This window comes from Piliocolobus tephrosceles, chromosome 4, assembly GCF_002776525.5.
Source record: "Piliocolobus tephrosceles isolate RC106 chromosome 4, ASM277652v3, whole genome shotgun sequence".
Taxonomy (NCBI): Eukaryota; Metazoa; Chordata; class Mammalia; order Primates; family Cercopithecidae; genus Piliocolobus; species Piliocolobus tephrosceles.
In genome coordinates, this window is record NC_045437.1 from 113,192,447 (window position 1) to 113,213,087 (window position 20,641).

General features: G+C 54.7%; 1 protein-coding gene across 3 annotated transcripts in view; it reads right to left on the reverse strand.

Moving 5' to 3' along the window:
• Positions 1 to 8,574: 8,574 nt before the first annotated feature.
• Positions 8,575 to 20,641, reverse strand: part of RGS14 (regulator of G protein signaling 14) — a 14,875-nt gene continuing 2,808 nt past the window's right edge. Inside the window, exons 2-15 of one of the 3 annotated variants that reach the window (XM_023185095.1) lie at positions 15,174 to 15,195; positions 14,802 to 14,980; positions 14,361 to 14,453; positions 14,127 to 14,270; positions 13,660 to 13,803; positions 13,403 to 13,511; positions 12,962 to 13,071; positions 12,318 to 12,521; positions 10,473 to 10,549; positions 10,106 to 10,232; positions 9,923 to 10,004; positions 9,773 to 9,819; positions 9,580 to 9,694; positions 8,575 to 9,296 (exon numbers count right to left, since the gene is read on the reverse strand). In XM_023185095.1, the coding sequence (XP_023040863.1) occupies positions 9,094 to 9,296; positions 9,580 to 9,694; positions 9,773 to 9,819; positions 9,923 to 10,004; positions 10,106 to 10,232; positions 10,473 to 10,549; positions 12,318 to 12,521; positions 12,962 to 13,071; positions 13,403 to 13,511; positions 13,660 to 13,803; positions 14,127 to 14,270; positions 14,361 to 14,453; positions 14,802 to 14,980; positions 15,174 to 15,195 (1,656 nt within the window). In that variant the 3' untranslated portion in view covers positions 8,575 to 9,093. Of the gene's footprint in view, positions 9,297 to 9,579; positions 9,820 to 9,922; positions 10,005 to 10,105; positions 10,233 to 10,472; positions 10,550 to 12,317; positions 12,522 to 12,961; positions 13,072 to 13,402; positions 13,512 to 13,659; positions 13,804 to 14,126; positions 14,271 to 14,360; positions 14,454 to 14,801; positions 14,981 to 15,173; positions 15,196 to 20,641 lie in introns of all 3 variants that reach the window. The other 2 variants (XM_023185094.1, XM_023185093.1) reach the window with 2 other exon arrangements.

A 20,641-nucleotide genomic window follows, 5' to 3' on the forward strand; every position in this document is an offset into this window, starting at 1 on the left:
CAAGACCAGCCTAGGCAACATAGCAAGACCCTGCCTCTAAAAAAAATAAAATAAATTATTAGCCGTGTGTGGTGGCACACATCTGTAGCTGGGAAGGCTGAGGTGGGAGGATTGCTGAAATCTGGAAAGTCAAGGCTATAGTGAGCTGTGATTGCACCATTGCCCTCCAGCCTGGGTGACAGAGCAAGACGCTGTGTCAAAAATAAAATAAAATAAAATAAAATAAAATAAAATAAAATAAAATAAAAAAACTGGGTGTGGTGGCTCACACCTGTAATCCCAGCACTTTGGGAGGCTGAGGCAGGCAGATCACCTGAGGTCAGGAGTTAGAGACCAGCCTGGCCAACATGGCGAAACGCCATCTCTACTAAAAATACAAAAATTAGCAGGGCGTGGTGCTGTGCACCTGTAATCCCAGTTACTTGGGAGACTGAGGCAAGATAATTCCTTGAATTCAGGAGGTGGAGGTTGCAGTGAGCCGAGATCACGCCACTGCACTGCAGCCTGGGTGACAAGTGTGAAACTCCATCAAAAAAAAAAAAAGAGAGAGAGAGAGAAGGAAGGAAGGGAGGGAAAAAAAAGAGAGAGAGAAAGAAGAAAGAAAAGAAAGAAGAAAGGAAAGGAGAAAGGAGAGAGAAAGGAAAGAAAGAAAGGAAGAAAAAGAAAGAAGAAAGAGAAAGAAAGAAAAGAAAGAAAGAGAAAGAAAGAAAGAGAGAGAAAGAAAGAAAGAAAGAAAGAAAGAAAGAAAGAAAGAAAGAAAGAAAGAAAGAAAGAAAGAAAGAAAGAAAGAGAGAGAGAAAGAAAAGGAAAAGAAAAGGAAAGGAAAGAGAGAAGGGCTGGGCGCAGTGGCTCATGCCTGTAATCCCAGCACTTTGGGAGGCTGAGGCAGGCGGATCACCTGAGGTCAGGAGTTTCAGACCAGCCTGACCAACATGGAGAAACCCCGTTTCTACTAAAAATTCAAAAAATTAGCCGGGCATAGTGGCCCATGCCTGTAATCCCAGCTACTTGGGATTCTGAGGCAGGAGAATCGCTTGAACCTGGGAGGCGGAGATTGTGGTGAGCCGAGATCGCGCCACTGCACTCCAGCCTGGGTGGCAGAGCAAGACTCTGTCTCAAAAAAAGAAAAAAGAGAGAGAGAGAGAGAGAAAGACCATTCTGCCCATGACCTGGATTTTTGTTTTGGGGGGATGGGAAACTGACTAATAACCAGCATAACCTCATAACAGCATAACACACTTTCCCATCAGCATAGTTTGAGAGTTCCTGCCTCTTCTCACAAGCATGTTATTTATTCAACAAACGTCTAAGCTCCACGGTGAGTCAGCACGGTGCTGTACCTTGGGTGTATGGCAGTGAACATCTCTGGCATCCACACCAGCACAGTGGCCATGCACACAGTCACGAGTGTGCGCTGCACACATCAGGGGCACATCCCCCCTGTATCTCTTGTCAAAAAAGTGGTTCTCACCAGTGGGTTCCCTTTGGGGAACAAAGTAATACCTTTCCTTGCCCCCTTGACTTTGTCCTCTCTTGGAGACCCTGGACTTCAATTGGAGCTGCCCGGCCCCAGCACAGAGCAGGCAAGGCCAGGAAACATTGTCTCTTCCAAGTTCTATTTTCCAGATAGGGGCCCAGGGCTAAAATAAATGCTATGGGTCTAGGGCAGGGTTGGCTGACCTGAGAACACCTCATGCCTGTTTAGGGGATAAGTGCCCTACATAAATTATTAATCTTGATGGCCAAGGCACTGGTCACTCATTTACTGATAAGGCCAAAGTCTGTGGCCAAAAGAGCTGAGGCTGCTTTGGGCTTTTTTTTCAGAAGTCACCTCTTCCCCTGCAGCTCGCTTCCTCATATGGCTCCAGCCTATCACACTGACCTCAGGACCAGGCCAGAGAGCGAGACTGATAGCATGCTACCAAGGCAGGCCCCGGCTCTGGTGTCCGGGTCTGGACCTGAAGCTCTGAGGTCTGGCTTTAGACTTCAGGTCTTAGGCTCTGTATTTCAGGCCTGGAGCTTATCTCCAGGTTCTGGGATCTTCTCCTGGCTGGGAACTCCAGGCCCTGCACTCTAAATTCTCAGGTTCAAGCTCTGGGTTCTGGGCTCTGGGCTCTGAGACCCAGCCCCCTGGCCCTAGTTTCTGGGTTCGGATGTCAAGCTTGGGACTCTGGTTCTAGACACTGGGCTCCAAATTCTGGGCTCCAGGCTCTGATTCCATATTCCAGACTGCAGGTTCTAGATAGACTTCAGCCTCTTTGTTCCAGCTTCTGGTTTCTGGGCTCCAAGTTCCAGTTCCACACTCCCAGCTCCAGGTTGTGGTCTGGGTTCCAGGTTCCTTCAACTCCCCAGCACTGGGTCAGGAACACAGTGACCTCCCTGGCTAGTGGGGTTATCCCCACCTACCCTTCTTAGCTACCGGGACTTCATGCTGGCAGCCAGCAACCTAGGCCAGCCTGAGGGGTGATGCTGGTTCTATGGCAGTCCTCCCTTTGCTTTCTGTCCCTGGTCTAACCCCAAGCCAGCTCTCTGGAGACAGGTGCTAAGATGATTACTGAGCACCCCTTGCCCAGACCCTGCAGTTTTCACAGTCCACATGGACATATTCATGTTCCCAGCTCTTCCTGGGCCCCACCAGGACCATCAAGGATGCGAATGGTGCCCCCTGGAGTTGGGCAGTTCATGGTCCTGTGCTCAGCCTGAGCTGCATCTGATTCAATGTAACGAACCAAGTGTGTTCCCCACAACCTGGGCCTTTGTTTCCCCTTGGTAGCTGACTTCCAGCTTCTTCTACACCCCCTCAAAAGCCCAGGTCACCTGATTACCAGGCTAGACACCCTGCGGGGTGCATCTTGTGATCACCCCCTTGGGGATTGGTACGGTTGCATGAGCACTTCCAGCAGGGGCTCCGGATGAGCAGCCAGTGCCTCTTCCTGACCCCCAGAACCCTGGCCCAGAACCCAGGACACTGTGCCCCGTGCTTGCCCTGTGCCCATTTTGTGCCATCCTCTTCCCCAGCCCCAAGACTTGGTGAAGGTGGGGGAGAACCAGAGACAAGTAGCAAGATTGTCTCTTGGGGACTTGGAGCCACATGGGCTCCACGTGTCCTCAAGAAGTTCATGCCTGTGCTCTTAGCCAGTGCCCTCTGCTAAATGGAGTGTTGCAAGGATGCAGAAAGATCAACAAACAACAGTGTGTGGGCCAGGCAGGGTGGCTCATGCCTGCAGTCCCAGCACTTTGGGAGGGCGAGGCAGGTGGATCACCTGAGGTCAGGAGTTCGAGACCAGCCTGGCCAACATGGTGAAACCCTGTCTCTACTAAAAATACAAAAATTAGCCGGGCATGGTGGCAGGTGCCTGTAATCTTAGCTACTTGGGAGGCTGAGGCAAGAGAATCGCTTGAACCCGGGAGGCAGAGATTGCAGTGAGCCGAGATCACGCCATCACACTCCAGCCTGGGGGACAAGAGCAAGACTTCGTCTCACACACACACACAAAAAGGCCGGGCGCGGTGGCTCAAGCCTGTAATCCCAGCACTTTGGGAGGCCGAGACGGGCGGATCACAAGGTCAGGAGATCGAGACCATCCTGGCTAACACGGTGAAACCCCGTCTCTACTAAAAAAAAAAAATACAAAAAACTAGCCGGGCGAGGTGGCTGGCGCCTGTAGTCCCAGCTACTTGGGAGGCTGAGACAGGAGAATGGTGTAAACCTGGGAGGCAGAGCTTGCAGTGAGCTGAGATCCGGCCACTGCATTCCAGCCTGGGCGACAGAGCGAGACTCCGTCTCAAAAAAAAAAAAAAAAAAAAAGTGGACATGGTAAAAATTAGTGGGCGCCTGTAATCCTAGCTACTCGGGAGGCTGAGGCAGGAGAATCACTTGAACCTGTGAGGCAGAGGTTGCAGTGAGCCAAGATCGCACTACCGCGCTCCAGCCTGGGTGACAGAGTGAGATTCCATCTCAAAAACACAAAAACAAAACAAACAACCAAAAAAAAACGACCGTGTGTGTTCTCCCTTTCTTCACGCTGCACACTGGGTGGACTGGCCCCTCCTGGCTTCCCACCTGGTGGGGTTGGGGAGTGGCTCCACCATCTTTTCTGACCACCCAGAAGTCAGCTCAGAGCAGCTGGTGCCCCTTACCCCTGCCCCAGGTCTGAAGGAGGAGGCCATGGGCCTGGGCCTCTCTCCCAGCAGATGGGTCCTGGCCGGCCAAGGAGGTGAGGATTCTAGGAGCACAGAAACTGGGAGGAAGGAAGCAGGTCCCCTTCAGCCCAGGGCTGCTTCAAGGGGTATGTTGGGAAGAGAGTCTCAGAGGAAATCATGGCAGAGGGGCACACTCCACCGACTAAAATGGGCTGAGAGGGGTGGTGGGCTCCAGCTCCCAAAGGAAGGACTAGGCTCTACCAAAGAATGGTGGCCCACCAGGGACAAAGAGGGGATCTTCGGGAGTCCTTCGTATTATCGTAATTATTAAAAAACTGTATCCTTAAAAAAAATTAAAGCTAAGATGAAAGTCTCTTGTGACCACTACCCCCAGTCCTAGTCCCCTTCCTGTCTCCTTGTTAGTTTGGCGATTCTCCTGCCTCAGCCTCCCAAGTAGCTGGGATTACAGACACCCACTAATTTTTTATCATGCCTGGCTAATTTTTTCTTTTCTTTTTTTTTCTTTTTTTGAGACGGAGTCTCGCTCTGTCGCCCAGGCTGGAGTGCAGTGACGTGATCTTGGCTCACTGTAACCTCCGCCTCCCGGGTTCACACCATTCTCCTGCCTCAGCCTTCTGAGTAGCCGGGATTACAGGCACCTGCCACCACGCCCAGCTAATTTTTTTGTATTTTTAGTAGAGATGGGGTTTCATCGTGTTAGTCAGGATGGTCTTGATCTCCTGACCTCGTGATCCACCCGCCTCAGCCTCCCAAAGTGCTGGGATTACAAGCGTGAGCCACCGCATCTGGCCCACACACTGTTGTTTGTTGACTTCTCTGCATCCTTGGAGAATATTCTCTCTCCTTTCCCTACACTTGTAAGTGCCTCTGTGCTTGTGGTTTATATAAAGTTATCGTGCCATGTGTATTGCTCTGCTTTATTTTACAGAACAACAGCACATCTTGGAGGATTTTCCACATTAGAACACGCTGTACCCAGTTCTTTATCTGCTGTGTGGTACTGCAGAGCACGGACACGCTACACTGTGTTTTATTATGCCCACCCCCAGCCACATACAGTTGTTTGTTTTAGGGTCACAGATAACCCTGCAGGGACAGGCCCCTTCATGCCTGGGAGTGAGTGATTCTCTAGTGGCACCACTAGGGTCACACGCTGTTTTTAAGTTTTGGCAGAAACTCCAACAAACTGTCCCCCTGGAATAGCCATATCAAAGTACTGTCCTGGGACCAGGCGCGGTGGCTCACACCTGTAATCCTAGCACTTTAGAAGGCTGAGGCGGGTGGATCATGAGGTCAGGAGTTTGAGACCAGTGTGGCCAACCTGGTGAAACCCCGTCTCTACTAAAGATACAAAAAAAAAAAAAAAAAAAAAAAAAAAAAAAAATTAGCGGGGCGTGATGGCACACGCCTGTAAATCCCAGCTACTCGGGAGGCTGAGGCAGGAGAATCGCTTGAATCCAGGAGGTGGAGGTTGCGGTGAGCCGAGACTGCACCATTACACTCCAGCCTGGGCAACAGGGCAAGACTCCATCTCCAAAAACGAAACGAAACAAAACAAAACAAAACATCCACAAAGTACTCTTCTGGGAGAGAACCCTGGCTCCCCATTGGGGATTTCTGACCCTGGCTCCCCATTGGGGATTTCTGCAGCAGCTAGGCCGCCCTGGGGTGTGTCCCCATCAGACAGCCTCGGTGCTAGTGAAGCTCCTGTGACAACTCCTTACAGGATCCTGGGCTAGTCACTTCCCCTCTTGCCGCCTGAGTTCATCTTCACCAGGTTGTTTTGTTGTGAAGGCAAAAAAGGAGATAAAGCATGGAGCAAGTCTAACTTGGGGACCTCAGTAAATGTGAATTCCTGCACCTGCAGGGCTGACCTCTGTGCGTGCTCTTCTACCTGGCCCCTAACCCTTTATCATGGGGCAATCCCATTGGTCCCTAACAGCAGCTGGCATTATTGCCAGGCCCACAGAAGTGCAGGACTGGGTGAAGGGTGGGTTTGGCCTGCAGGATCTGTTAACTTTGGAGAGACAGCCCATCTCTCACCTCTCTATCCTGGAGAACACGGAAGGTTGTCTCCTACCACAAGGGAGAAAGTTCTGTGGCTGGTCGGAAAAGGGACACAGGTTGGTCTCCCTACTCCCACCCCTGACCCCACACTGTGATGGTGCTATGCAGTCCCCTGCCAGGACCACCAATGCCCTGCTGCCACCGCATGCTTTGCTAAGACTATGTGAGACTGCAGGATCATTTATCAGCCCACTAGACCAAGGGGATAGAGTAGTGATTAAGATGGACAAGGTCAGCCAGGCGCAATGGCTCACGCTTGTAATCTCAGCACTTTGGGGGCCGAGGCAGGTGGATCACTTGAGGTCAGGAGTTCGAGACCAGCCTGGCCAACACGATGAAACCCCATCTCTGTTAAAAATACAAAAATTAGCTGGGCATGGTGGCGTGTGCCTGTGATCCCAGCTACTCAGGAGGCTGAGGTGGGAGAAGTGCTTGAACCCAGGAGGTGGAGGTTGCAGTGAGCTGAGATCGAGCCACTGCACTCCAGTCTAGGCAACAGAGTGAGACTCCATCTCAAAAAAAAAAAAAAGAAAAAGAAAAAGAAAAAAAGGATAAGGTTTCTACCATCGCAGCATGAGTATCATCACATTGTTAGCACATGAGTATCAATCAGTAAACAAGGTAATTGCACAGTGGGATAACTACTGCGAATTTTGAAAACTGACTAGAATGATAGAGAACAGAGTCAGGGAGCGCTTCGCTGGTTATACTGGGTGACTACAGCAGGATCTTCTGAGGTGTTTAAGCAGAGCTCTTCAATGAGGCAGGACTTTTGTGGTTGCAGGTCTTAAAAAGCTCTCACAGTAACAAGCACACATACGAAAAGGATTTATTGGCTTGCACAAGGAGAAAAGCAAGGAGTGTTTTATTTCAGGTATGGCTGGATTTCGTCAGGAATCTTCTTCCATCTTTTAGTCTTGCTTTCCAGTGTTGGCTGCATTCACATGCAGGTTCGCTTCCTAAGGGTCCTTTCTACAAACCCCAGGAGATGGTAGAAAATGAGCAGGACTGGGACTCTGTTTGCAACGCCTGAGGTCAGAGGACTATGTTTGAACCAAATTCTGGCCAGGGAAATGTACTACTATGATTGGCTAGTGGAATGGAGTACTCTGATTGGCCAATGGGATAGAGTACCCTGATTGGCCAGTAGAATGGAGTATTCTGATTAGCCAGGCTTGCCAGGGATCCGGTTAAGCCAGACAAACAAAATGGGTTGAAGGGGCAGAGGGCTGAAGCTCCCATAGGAGGACAGGGCTGGAAAATCCCACAGATTTCAAGGAGGAGGAGGAGCCAGTTGACTGAGCCTGGGGCAGGTAAGGGGAGTTCCTGGCAGAGGAGACAGCGAGTGCAAAGATTCCAATGGGGAAGCCAATGTGCCCTGTTTGAGGCAGTCAGGAGACCCCACCACCCTCTTAGGGGCCTTCTCCTGGTCCCTACACCCCCTAGCTTCCTCTGTTGCAGCACTTACCTCTCTGGGCTGGAACCCAATCTGGCTTCTCTTCCCGCAGTCTGGGGCCCTCCTTCTGGGAGGTCCTCCTTGCCTCCCACTGTGAGGGGTTTGGGCTGCCAGACAGACCATCCAGCTAAAGCAGGTAAGAGTGAGAACCTGCCCCTGCTACAACAATCAGTGTCCCCCTTGTAGACCTTTGGTGTACCAAAGGATTCCCCAATCCTTTGTGCAGAGACACTTGGTCCCCAATAGAAGCAGAGAACAGTGACCAGAATGATGTACTCAGATCCACAGAGACCTCAGTACAACAGCACCGTGATAGAGAGGCACAGCTCCTCACAGGGTTCTTCACCCTCACACCTCTCCCCGCCCTTTCTCTCACCTCCACACCATGACAGAGTCTTACTCTGTCACCTAGGCTGGAGTGCGGTGGCAGGATCTTGGCTCACTGCAACTTCTGCCTCCCGGGCTCAAGCGATCCTCTCCTACCTGTCTCCCGAGTAGCTGGGACCACAGGCATGCGCCACCACTCAGGTAATTTTTTGTATTTTTGGTAGAGACAGAGTTTTGACACGTTGCCCAGGCTGGTGTCGAACTCCTGAGCTCAAGCGATCCACCCCCGCCCCCCTTGGTCTCCCAAAGTGCTGGAATTACAGGGGTGAGCCACCTCACCCAGTTCCCATATTCTTTTTTTAAAAAAACAAAACTGTAAGATATTCACACACCACCCCATATACTGTGCAGTCAGGAAGAGAGGTTCTGAAAACAGGAAGTCAGGAGGCACATCCTGAGGTCCCCAAGAGTTTCCTGGCACTGACCTTGGTGACAGAAGCAGTGTGTTTTGATGGTGGGGGAAGCCACAAGACAGTCTGGCACACAAGGAAGACAACTCATGGCAGAATAATAATAATTATTATAACTGTATCATACATCAAGGACAAACCCAGCTGCCCCAAGCCTACTGCAAAATCTGTATGGACAGTATAGTCTATGTGGGTGGGGTACAGGACTGCCCGCCTGCACCCTCAGGCCTTACTCATACCAGCTCCCTGAGGAGGGGCCGGCCCCTCCTCCTGCCCCTGTTGAAACTTGGCACAGGCTGGGGAGGCTGGCACTGCCAACGCCATCCCTCCGTGTTGGGCAAGCCTGTTCCAAGGGGCTAGACTCACCTCCCCCACTGTGGTCTGGCTGCAAGGGACTGGGGCTGAGCTTGTTGAGGGACAAGGCGGTGGTGGCTGTGGGGTGTGTCTCATCTGAGTCCCCTTTCCACCCCTACCGGCTCTTCCTGCGGGCCTGCCCATGGCAGGAAGGGGCCAGGGACACTCATGGCACAGACAGGGCATGCAGAGCGGACCCATGGCATGCTCGGCCCGCCGGGTGCCATGCAGCTGTCCTGGACTGTTGCGTAGCTGTCAGAGGGCTGAGTCAGTGGTGGCGTTCAAGGATCCCCCGATGGGCTGGGCTGCTGATTCAGTCTGTGGTGGGGTCTCCTGGGAGCTGGGCCCTTGGGTAGGCAGCTGCAGAAATTCTGGAAGTATCAGGTCCTCTTTCCTCAGAAGACCCCTCTGGTCGTGGGCCCCGCTGCTCTGTACCCGGTTCAGCAGCTCCACCAGGCCTGGAGGCAAGCCACAGCATGAGGGTCCCCCCAGCAGACTTGCCTATATGCTAGCCCACAACAGTCTCGCTGCCTTACTGTGGCCACAGCCTCCCTGGCCCCAACACCAATGGCCTGTGGCCCCCTGTTCCAGCCCCTTTGACCCCCCAACCCCCACCCTTCCTGTTCCACACCCAATGGCACCCAGCCCCCTGCCTTAGCCCAAGGCTCTCTGATGCCACCCTGAATGGTCCCCAACCCCACTGCCCTAGTCCCTCTAATCCTCAGCTCATCCACCATGTACCTTCGATGTCACAGGTCTGCCGCTTTCCAGTGGCACTACTGGGCGCCTTCACCAGAGAACTGGGAGACGCTGGAGGGGGATGGGTGGCCTTGTCCTGGGTTCGAGGTGGACAGCCCTGCGAGAATGTGGGGTCAGAGTCAAAATTGGGAGGGGAGAAGCAGAGGGTGGAAGAGGCCACCCGCCTTTCGCTCACCTGGCTGCGGCAGGGAGATTTGTCACGGGCTTTGGAGATCTTCACACCTGCGGCAGACAACGCCACAGTTAGTGTTTGCCTCCCACCTGGGCCCCCTTCCTCCTGGGCCACAGTCGTTCCAGATCAAGCCCCGAGGCCAATGTCCCCTACCTGGAAGAGTGTCCAAAACCAGTCTCTGGGCCGCCACTGAGCTCACAAGCTTCCCCAGATCCAGAGGCTGCTTCTCGCCTGGCTGTGGGGAGATGTCAGCAGCCCGCGGTACAGGCCTCCGCCTGGCCCCGGCCCCGCCCCTCCCGGCCCCGCCTCTCCTCGCCCCGCGGCCCCGCAGCTCACAAGGTGCAGCGCCACCTGTAGCGGGCTCAAGTCGTGCTTCTCCAGAATGGGTTGCAGCGCCTCCTGCAGCCGCTTGGTGGGCTTGGCTGAGATTCGTACCACGCGATCCAGTGCCGTCAGCTCCAGCCTGCGCGGAACCCTCGGGCAGCAGAGGGCCGGAGGGCCGGCCCCCAGCCAAACCCTTCCCAGTACAAACGCGAAGGGGTGGAGCCTGAGCTGCAGAAGGTGGGACGGGCTTGTAGGGGACGGGGTTTGTCTCGGGGGCGGGGCTAGCACGAGGGGCGGGGCCTGGAGAGCCAGGTAGCTAGAACAGAGCCTGAAGGGAGCGTCAGGACCTGGGACCCAGACTTGGGGGCAGAACACTCACTCGAAGGTGATCCTGTTTTCCAGCCGCACTTCCCGATCCGCCAGCACGGTGCAGTCCTGATCCAGGACCAGGGGCTTCTGTGGATGCCAGGCAGGGTCTAAGAGTCCCTCCCCCAACCCCCAGCCATCCCTGTGGGTCTAAGAACAACTTCACGCCCTCCCATGGCCACCACTGGGGCTTCCTAGAGGGAGGGATGGAGGGTGGAAGAGCTGTAGGGGAGCAAATGGGTTAAGGTACCAAGCTGGAGTCCAAGCCCAGGAAAGCCACGGCCAGGGAGAAAAGTGGCAAGAATGCTGGACATTCTTGAGAAAAGACAGAAATTATGGGAAACGTATCTGCTGGCATGAAATCATAAGGGGCAGGCCTAGGTCCCAGATCCCTGGCCTACTCTTTCTGTGCCAGGACAGGCTCTGCCTCCAGGACCGCTGCCCCGTGTCCCTCAGGTGTGTGAAATCCAACCAGACCAACTGGAAGCATTTCCTCCCTCACCACCCACCTTTGATCAACCACCCTGGCCTGGTCCCATTTTTGACATTTATCCACTTCTTTCCATTCCCCACTACTAAGGACACTTCTTGTTTCCTCATTCAAAAAGGGCCCACCCCCAAAACTGCTGTGAAACCAGAGGATGTGAAGCATCTGGCACAATGCCTGGCACACAGTAGGTACATAAACAGTAACTCTTGTGATGACCACCCTCAGAGGCCCCACTGCCTGCTCCAGCCTGATGTAGGGGTTGGGGGCAGCATCTCCCAGGCAGTAGGCCTATGCTGTGCTGCAGGAGCAGGTGGAGTGTGGGTGAGGAAGTTATATTTAACACGTATGAAAGCCCATCTGGGCTTCTGGCAGCCGCCCTGGCGGCCTGAGAAGAGTGGGCAGAACACCTCCCACTGCTGCCCTCGCACCCTTGCACTCCAGGCCCCTGAACATGCCCCGCAGGTACCTGCCTGAAGGCCTTTGCCTAAGCTGTTCCCTCTGCCTGGAATATCCTCCCCCACAGCTCTGCCAGGCAAACTCCTCCCCATCCACATCAACTGCTGCTTCTTCCACGAAGCCTTCCGGACATCAGCCAGAAATGCCTACCTTCTCCCAAGCGACCTTCTCTGGAGTTTTCACTCTTTTTCCTCCCTGATCACTCCTTGCTTGGCTTACTTCCAGCCTGTGGGCCAAGAGGACAGCCCCAGATCTGGGTTCCTCTCCCCCACACACCTGGCAGGACCTTAGGATTTGTCTACTAGGTAAATGAAATCCTGACGGCCCCCTGGAAGGCAACATTCTTCCTTGAGATTCCCTTGACTGAATGGTTTCCTTTAAAGCCAGTTTTCCCCTAGGTCTTCTTCAAAGTTTAAGCTAGTTTGCACCTAAAGGAAAAAGTTCATGGGTTAGGTGCAGTTGGGTGCCCCTAGAGGCTAAGGAGGTGAGGGCACCCCATGGATGGCCATTTCTAGGATGGGTCTCTGGGGATGGCAGTCTGGACTCTGGGAATGATAAGGCACTAACCCCAGCTCCAACAGTGGTTCTCCCCAGTTTTACCTCCCTAAGATCACCAGGATGATAGACGAAGCTGGAAACCTGGAAGGGCATGAGGTGGGGGCGGGTGGATGTCTGAGTGAGTGAAAGTTGGTGTGGAGGTTGCTTTGGAGTTGGATGTGGGTATAGGAGTGGGATTGTGGTAGAGGCTGAAGTTAGGAAGGGGGTGATGATAGGAAATGGGGTTGAAATTAGGGTTAGTCCAGGGGATTAGAAATTGAGTTGAGGTTGGAGCCATGACTGATCTGAGACAGAAATGGAGTTGGGGTCAGGATCAGGAAGGAGGTTAGAGTTGGAGCTAGGTCAAGTTCCCACCTGTTCATTGCCCACCAGGTAGACCTTGATGTCAGGCAGAGAGAGGCCTCGTTTCTCACAGATCCCTGCCAGCATATCTCGGATGGTGAGGCCAGGTCTGGCCAGGGCCAAGGAGGCTGTGCCGTCAGGCAGGTACACACAGCAGTACTTCCCTGGCCGGCTTTCACTTTCACCCTCGGTGCTCCCAAGGCTCTTCCGGTGGCTCTGATTCAGGGCAGGAGCGGGGGAGATTACGTGTACACATGCAAGGGCATGCAGACAGGTACACAGAGACAGGTAAGCTTGCTGGGGCTCAAGCATGCACACGCACTCCCAAGGCAGGCAAAGATATATCCTCCTGCAGGAACACATGTATGCACACCCAGGCATACAGGCACCTAGAGACGGGTCCACCTGCTGTGTATACACACCTGGGTGCTGCACATGTGCACACATCTGCCGACAGAGGATGTGCACCCATGACATATATGGGGACCGATATAGTGAGGATGGGAGAAAAGTAAGGAGGCTGAAGGGTTGGCCATGCAGAGCAAGCTGGGAGACGCAGTAAGGACAGCAACTTGGAATGAGGGCTACCACGTAAACAGGCCTGAGTAGTGACCCTAGCCCATAGAGCATCTTGTCTTCCTCAACAGTTGGCTCACCTCAGATTTGCTGCTGACGAACGCTAGGAAGCCAAGGTCCAGGCTAGCGGAGGAGTTGAGGGAGCCCTGAGACTCCCGGCGCAAGGCGGCGTTTGCAGTCCCGCCCAGCTCTGGGAAAGAGGGAGCGATGGACGCGAACAGCCCCCCGCCCTCACCCATCCTCTGCGGAAGCCTCTCCCCAACTGGTGGGCCTTGTTTGGAGTCATCCTGCAGGGGCCCAGGTGTAAATCCCTGGGAGCAACACCACCGTTGGAGATTTCCAAACGCCTGTGGTCTAGCCTAGGACCCGAACCACCCAGGGGAGTACGGTGGTCACTGGGACCTGCGTTTCAATTTTCACAGACTTACAGACTGTGGCCCACGTAGGAGGAAGCGGGCACTCACCAAACTTGCCCAAACTCCCGCCTTCCCCCCACCTCTGTTGCTCGCTCCTGCCCTCACCCCTGCGGAAGGACTTGCGGAGAGGGCGGCCCCCAGGACCCTCAACGGTTGGCTGCCCCAACTCCTCCACACCCAGCGGCAGCGACTTCCCGGGCTTCAGCTTCGGCTTCTGTGGGTACAGGGGAGGCGCTGGCACCGGGCTGGGCCCCAGCCCGCATGCAGACCCTGGGCACATACCCGCAGATCTGCATCCGGGGGCGTCCCCTCTTGCACGCGATCCACAAGACCCCCTGCCTCGCCCAGTCCCTCGTCCGCACCTTCCTAGTGGCGTCAGGGCTGCCGAAGCGCGAGGAGCCAGGTTCCCGCAGAGGGCGCCCCTCGGCCTCGGCTAGCAGGCACTCGCGGTACAGCTGGGACTTGACGAAGCGCGCATAGCTGTCGAACTTCATCAAGTTGAAGATCTGCGGGTCGACCCCGGGACAGGTGAGCCGGGGCTGGGGTGGGGGCGCTGGGCTGCCCAAGCCCCACCCCGACGTCAGTTCCTACACTCACCCCCAGGGTCCAGGTCCCGCCCCGAGCTCAGCTAGGCTCCGCCTCTAACTGTCCTTCCCGGGTGCCACTGATACCGCCCTCTGAGCTCCGCCCTGCCTGCCCGGGCATTTGGCTCTGCTCCGCCTCCAAATTTGCCCCTTCCGCTTTGTAGTTCAGGCTCCCCGCCAGGGTCCGACCCCGCCCCTGCGCCTTTTGTCTCCCTTTCAAGGCCAGTCCACCCGGGATCGCCCACCTGAAGCTGCTGTGCCCGAAACATGTCCGGCCGGGGCTCGGCCAGCACCTCCTCGCCAAGCCAGGCCTGACGGTCGATGTTCACTGGGCTCAGCGCCTGGCTGGACAGGAACTCCTGGTAGATGTTGCGCGCCTCCTGCGCTAGCTGAAGGAGGAGGGGCAGGAGGAGTTGGTCAGGGAGCATGGCCCATTTCCCCTCTCCCCAGCCCTTGGCCCCAGCTCCCCCTTCTCCCACCTGCTGGGTATCGCTGGCGGGGATCTGTTGGAAGCGCTCGCAGGCCTTCCAGAAAGTCACGTTTTCCGCGCTGAACTCCTTCTTCAGGAACTCCTGGGAGGGGAAGGAGGGGGAGGCAGGCAAAGACTCAGTGACACAGAATCCAAACTGGGGGATGTGATCAAAGAGACTGGGACAGAGACAGGGCCAAGAGACCAAGCCAGACGGATAAGGCCAGACAGACAGATGGAGCCAGATCTGAAGGCAGGGAGAGAAAATGAGAGACGGAGACAAGGACAGGGAGAAGGAAGAAAAGTTCCAATTTGGGAGAAGAGGAAGAGGGTGCTGCAGGAAGGCTAGATGAGGCAGCTGACAGAGGACCCCACTCTGGCCAGCCTGAAGCTCCATCCATGCCCTGCCCTTTCCCGAGTCCCCCCTTCCCTTTCCCCACTCCAGGCTTACAGTGAAGTAAGCCAGGCCCAGCGGGTCCTGCAGCAGCCGCTCGAAGGACAGGGCCCAGCTGGCCACAGGCTGCTCCTCGGTTGGGAAGGGGCTGCTAGGACCACTGGGGAGGCTGTGGATGCTGAGGGAGCTGCCGCGGCCCTCGCCCTGGCCCTGGGGCCCTGTCGTGCTGCTCAGCTCTGCAGGGGGATGGACAAGTCGGGGTGAGCCTTGCTGCCTTCCCCAGCCCCTGGCACAACCCACCCTCCCCCAGGCATCCACTCTGCAGGCATGTTCCCTGGAAAGATAGCAGTGGCAGGGGTGTGCCACCCATCTCCACATCCCTCCTCCCTCCCACTCAGCCAGTCCTCCTCCACACATTCTGTCACTTACCTCCATCTGACACAGCCATAACCTATAAGAGACCCAACAGAGGAAGTCAGACGAGCCCACTGAGGATTCCCAGGGGACAGTTCTGGGCCCAACTCCCAGGAGGTGGAATTGTGTTCTCCTCTACCTGGGCATCCCCAGGCAGGTTCTACTTGGTCAGGCTTTTGCTTAGGCTGCCCCTGGCTCCCTTTCCATCCTGTGCCAACCACTAAGTACTGGGACTTATGCCAGGTACCTTCCAGCAGCCCCTGGTTCCCTCCTCCCCCAACCCCTGCTGGGTGAGCCAGGTGTGCATAGCATGGTGGGTAGGAACAGACTTTAGTCTCTGGCACTTACTAGCTGTGTAACTTTGGGCAAGTTAGTTAACTTGTTTGCCTCCACCTGTAATCTGTAAATAGGAGATAATGCCTATTTATAAATAGAGGCAAACCATTTGCCTCTATCTTGATATGAAGATCAAGTCAGTTTAATATATTCACAGCATTGGCCGGGCACGGTGGCTCACGCCTGTAATCCTAGCACTTTGGGAGGCCGAGATGGGTGGATCACCTGAGGTCAGGAGTTCGAGACCAGCCTGGCCAACATGGTGAAACACAGTCTCTACTAAAAATACAAAAAAAAAAAAAAAAAAAAAAAAAAGATTAGCTGGGCGTGGTTGCAGACACCTGTAATCCCAACTACTCAAGAGGCTGAGGCAGGAGAATCGCCTGAACCCAGGAGGCGGAGGTTGCAGTGAGCCAAGACTGAGCCATTGCCCTCCAGCCTGGGTGACAAGAGCAAAACTCTGTCTCAATAAAAGAAAATCAAATAAAAATATATCCACAGCATCTAGAACAGGGGCCAGCATGTGATATGGGCTGTATAAACAAGTGCTGTCTTCGAGGAAGGAGAGGTGTTTCTGCAGCCAGTGATCTTCTTATTGCAAGTGTTTCCTATTGGGCTCAGGGTCTCCCACAGGTCCCACCCCACGTTGGGAGGGCACAGGATGCTGTTCTATAGTATAGAGCAGTGGTTCTCAAACTTCAGTGCAGAGTGGGAGGACCCCACCTCTGGAGATTCAAGTTCAGTAGGTCCAAGATGGGGCCTGAGGCTGTCCATTTCTACCAAGCTCCCAGGAGATGCTGATGCTGCTGGTTCAGGGACTACTCTGTTAGTAGCACTGCTGCAGTAGCTAACTCCATCCTTGCCCCCAATGCACAACTCTGGTTTCTCTGGGAATCCCAATCATTAGTGAAACAGAAAAACTCTCCTCTCAAAATGACTCTTGCGGTGGTTTCTCTTTTTACCTTCCTAGCAGCTCCTCCAGCTTCCCCACTATCTCCCACTCATGCAATGTGGCCTCAACCCCTCCCTGGTTCTGTACTGGGCACTTTGTCCCATCCACAGATCCGCAGCTCCAGACACACATAACCAACTTCCTGGTAACATCTTCCCCCAAATGTCCCACAAGCCCTCAAGCTCCCAAATGGAAGTCCCAAATGGAAGCTCCCTCTGCCTCCATCAAAACAGAGTACCAAACCAGCTTCCCTGCCCCCATCTTTCTTACCATCACCTGGGCTTCCAACATCAGGGCTTGAGTCATCCCCAGTTCCTACTTCCCGCTTACCTCCTACATTTTCACCATGCCCTGTCACGGAAGTTCCTACCACCAGCCCCTTATTTCCATCCCAACTGGAAACAGGCCTGCAAACATCTCCACCCCTGGAAAGCCCCACCCCCACCCTTCTAAATGGAACCTCCCTCTCTGTTTCCTACTCCCACCCTGAGAGTATTCAGGTCACAGGGTGGCCATCTGCAGGCCAGATCTGGTCTGCAGATATGTGGGATATTACTATTATCTTGGCCCTCACAGTTTGTTTGTTTGTTTGTTTGTTTGTTTTTATTTAAAGGTGTTTTCCACATTTAAAAAGCAAGAGATTTTAAATTCCACTTGCTCCGTGAGACTTTAATGCTCCAGCTTCTTCCCAGCAGGACAACCTTGTCTGGCATTGAGCAGCCACCACCTTCCCCAAAAGGGCTTACATGCTCCTCAGAGGCCTCTGGGGACTGTTTAATGCGTTTATGCTACTTGTGGAGGCAGTGGGAGACAGGCTTAAATTTGGGAGGTCAAATTTGTGCTGTGTGACTTTGGACAAGGTACTTAACCTCTCTGTGCCTCAGTTTATTCCTCTCTAAAAACGGAGCAAATAATGGTCCTGATTTCGAAGGACTGGTGCGATTAAATGAGTTAAATATATATATAAAGAACTCAGAACACTATCGGGTGTGTAGTAAATGTTCAAGGAACGTTACCATTAATGTTTTTCTTGTGTCAGTATTGATGCCTGACCCCACTACACATTCGAGTGTGCCACTCCCGCCATAGAAGGAAAGAGCACAGGTGTTGGGGGGGTCTCTCAGACCCGAATTCAAAACCCAGCCCTGACTTTTTCCAGTTTTACAACTTCGGGCTCCTCCCTGAGCTTCACGTCCCATCTGGAGCCCGGATAAGAAGTTGCAGCCGAGGGCAGCGAGTTAGTGCAGAGGGCGCTGGGCGGTGCGTCGGGCCCAGCACGCCCCGCCCCCATCTCCGGCCCCACCCCTCCTAGCCCGGTCTCCGTGCTTCCCGTTCTGCCTTCCCCGCAAAGTCAAATCCCCCAACGAAAGTTGGTGTTTCCCACGGCTACAGGAGAAAGTCCCCACTCCGAGGCGGCAGAGGGCTATGAGGGAGGACGGGACCAAGCCTTTCCCCGCGCGGCCGCAAGGTTCCTCTGCAGCCTGCACCCACCTGCCTGCGCCCGGGCTCCTCCTCCCCCGGCTGCACCGCCACAGTGTTCCCAGCCTCGGAGACGCAGTCATCGCCCTCCCCCAGATCCCCGAGAATCACCCGGACTTGGCCCCCTCCGCTGGGCTGCCTGGCCCTGCCCTCCTCGCGCACACCCTGAGCCTCTGTCCTGCCCTCTAACCCCAAGTCTGGGATGATGGCGCTGGGGCTGGCGCTGGGGCTGGGGCTGGGGCCAGCACTCCAATTTTGTTTGGCCTTCACAGGTTGATTTTCCATATTCTGCTTTACTGAATGTCGTTAAGTGGGGCTGGCTCCCAGATCCTCCCCAGGCCCCACCCTCCCCACGGTGCCACCCCGGGCCCTTTCCCTGCCCCCGGAGGCACGTTGCGGTTGCCAGGTTACGGCTAAAACCCTGCCTGGGCCTGACTAATGAACCCCTTCAGCTCACCCATTTCCCTCCCCCTCACCTCCACCCTACACTTCACCAAACTTTCCTATTTTCCGCACACCCCTGCTTCCGGCTTTGCCATTGCCTCTGCCTGGGTATCTGCTCCTGCTCTTGGCTTGGAATTGCTCCCCGATCTCTGCCCGTTGACATTAGTCATCCCCAAACACCAGGCCCCTTGAATGCCCCTTCCCACCACGTGCTTATCCACCCATGTCCCAGCCTCTCTCCCCTGCCAGTCTGGTGGCCCCTGGAGGGCTGGCCTGGTTGGTGGGAGAGGTCGGATCTGAACTCCCTCTTCAAGAAGCACCCTCCTTGCCCCATGTTCCCAAGCAGTCATCAGGGCCCTGGCCTTGGCACCCCTTCACTAGGGACTCTCAGCCCCTGAATGCCACCTGTCACTCTCCATCCTGAGCCTCTCTTGCCCTGACAGTTGTTGATAGCACAGCTGGAGCTGAAATTGAGTAGGGACAGAAATCTGGAGATGGGTGGGAGTGGGGGTGGAGTCCATTTCCAGCTCTGCTATTTGGGAACAATACAGCTCAACTTCTCTGAGCTTCAGTTCCCCTGGATAGCATGAGGTTCAGCATTCCCAATTTCCTGAGGCTGCTGTGAAGCTTGAATGAGGCCCCATGAGTGAAAGCACCAGGCATGCCACAATCAGCGCGGCACCCCACAGCAGGGTGAGGTGCAGGGGTGCAGGTGCCCTGCAGGGGCTCTGGCCTGCCCCAGCTGCCACTGCGAGGCCTGGGGAAGTTGTGTTGAGCAGCGCTGGCCTCCCCCGCTTCAGCCTGCTTGAGGAGAAGTGGTGAGTGAATGGAGAAAAAGGGGAAGAAAGGGCAAGGAAGGGTGTGGTGGCCAGTGACACACAGATCCAGGCTTGGACCTCGGCTAGTCATATTTTTTTCTTAGGAATTTGGTCCTGGAGGAGCTGCTGGCACCTGCAAATACTAAGATGAGAGTAAGGCCCCAGTTTCCTGAGCTTTGACTGTGTGGCAGGCACCCTCTGGCAGCACACATTCATGTCCTTACTCCATCTTTACATCTGTTGTGGCAGGTATTATTACCCCTATTTTACAGATGAGGAAACTGAGGCCCGAAGAAGCCATGCAGCTGAGATGTGGTGGAACTGAGATTAAAACTCAAGTTTGCCTGATTCTGGAGCCTGAGGCCTCTCTAGCCAAGTTGCCTCCTTTTGTGGACCAAGGAAGCTTGGAGGCCCAGGGCCTCAGACCTTGGGGCACAGGTGGGCAAGTCTAATCTGGCATGACCTGCCCAGGGACTCCTCTTGAACTGTGCCCTCTAGAGGGATCAGACCTTGAAGGAGGGCCAATTTACTGAGCATCTTCTCTGCTGGGCACCCTCTACCATCCTCTGATTTCATCCTAGCTTGAGGGGCTGCAAGACCCTGTGTGGAGATGTCCTCACAGAACCTGGGTGTCTGGTCCCTTCAACTTGAACCAGCGGATGGAGATGACCCCTGGCCTTGCCCCTGTATAAGGCCACCCTGAACTCGGGTGCCCTGAGCTGGATGCCAGGGACAAAGAGAGAGCTGCATGGGTTTTGCCTTGCGGGTCTTCCTGCCAGGAGGGGAAGACTAACTAGGCCTTCCGACAGGCCAGGCCAGGCTAACTGCCCCCTCCAGGCTTAACTCCCAGCCTCCCCTAGGGCCCTGTCCCCGTGTTTGCCCACAGCCAGGCCTATGCCGCGCCCTCTCTCCTCCAGCTTGCAGACCCTTTAGGGACCATCTCCTACAACACGGTGCATGGAGCTAGTGGAGAAGTTAGTTCCCTCAAGCTGTCTCTATTCTTCACTTTCAGCTCTTGCCTAACCCTGAATTTTATTCCCCTTCCTTCCTTCCTTCCTTCCTTCCTTCCTTCCTTCCTTCCTTCCTTCCTTCCCTTTCTTCCTTCCTTCCTTCCTTCCTTCTTTCCTTTTATGACAGAGTCTTGCTCTGTTGCCAAGCTGGAGTGCAGTGGCATGATCTCGGCTCACTGCAACCTCTGCCTCCCGGGTTCAAGCAATTCTCCTGCCTCAGCCTCCCAAGTAGCTGGGACTACAGGCACGCACCACCATGCCCAGCTAATTTTTTGTATTTTTAGTAGAGATGGGGTTTCACCATATTGGCCAGGATGGTCTCGATATCTTGACCTCGTGATCTGCCCATCTCGGCCTCTGAAAGTGCTGGGATTACAGGTGTGAGAAACCGCACCTACTTCCTTCCTTCCTTCCTTCCTTCCTTCCTTCCTTCCTTCCTTCCTT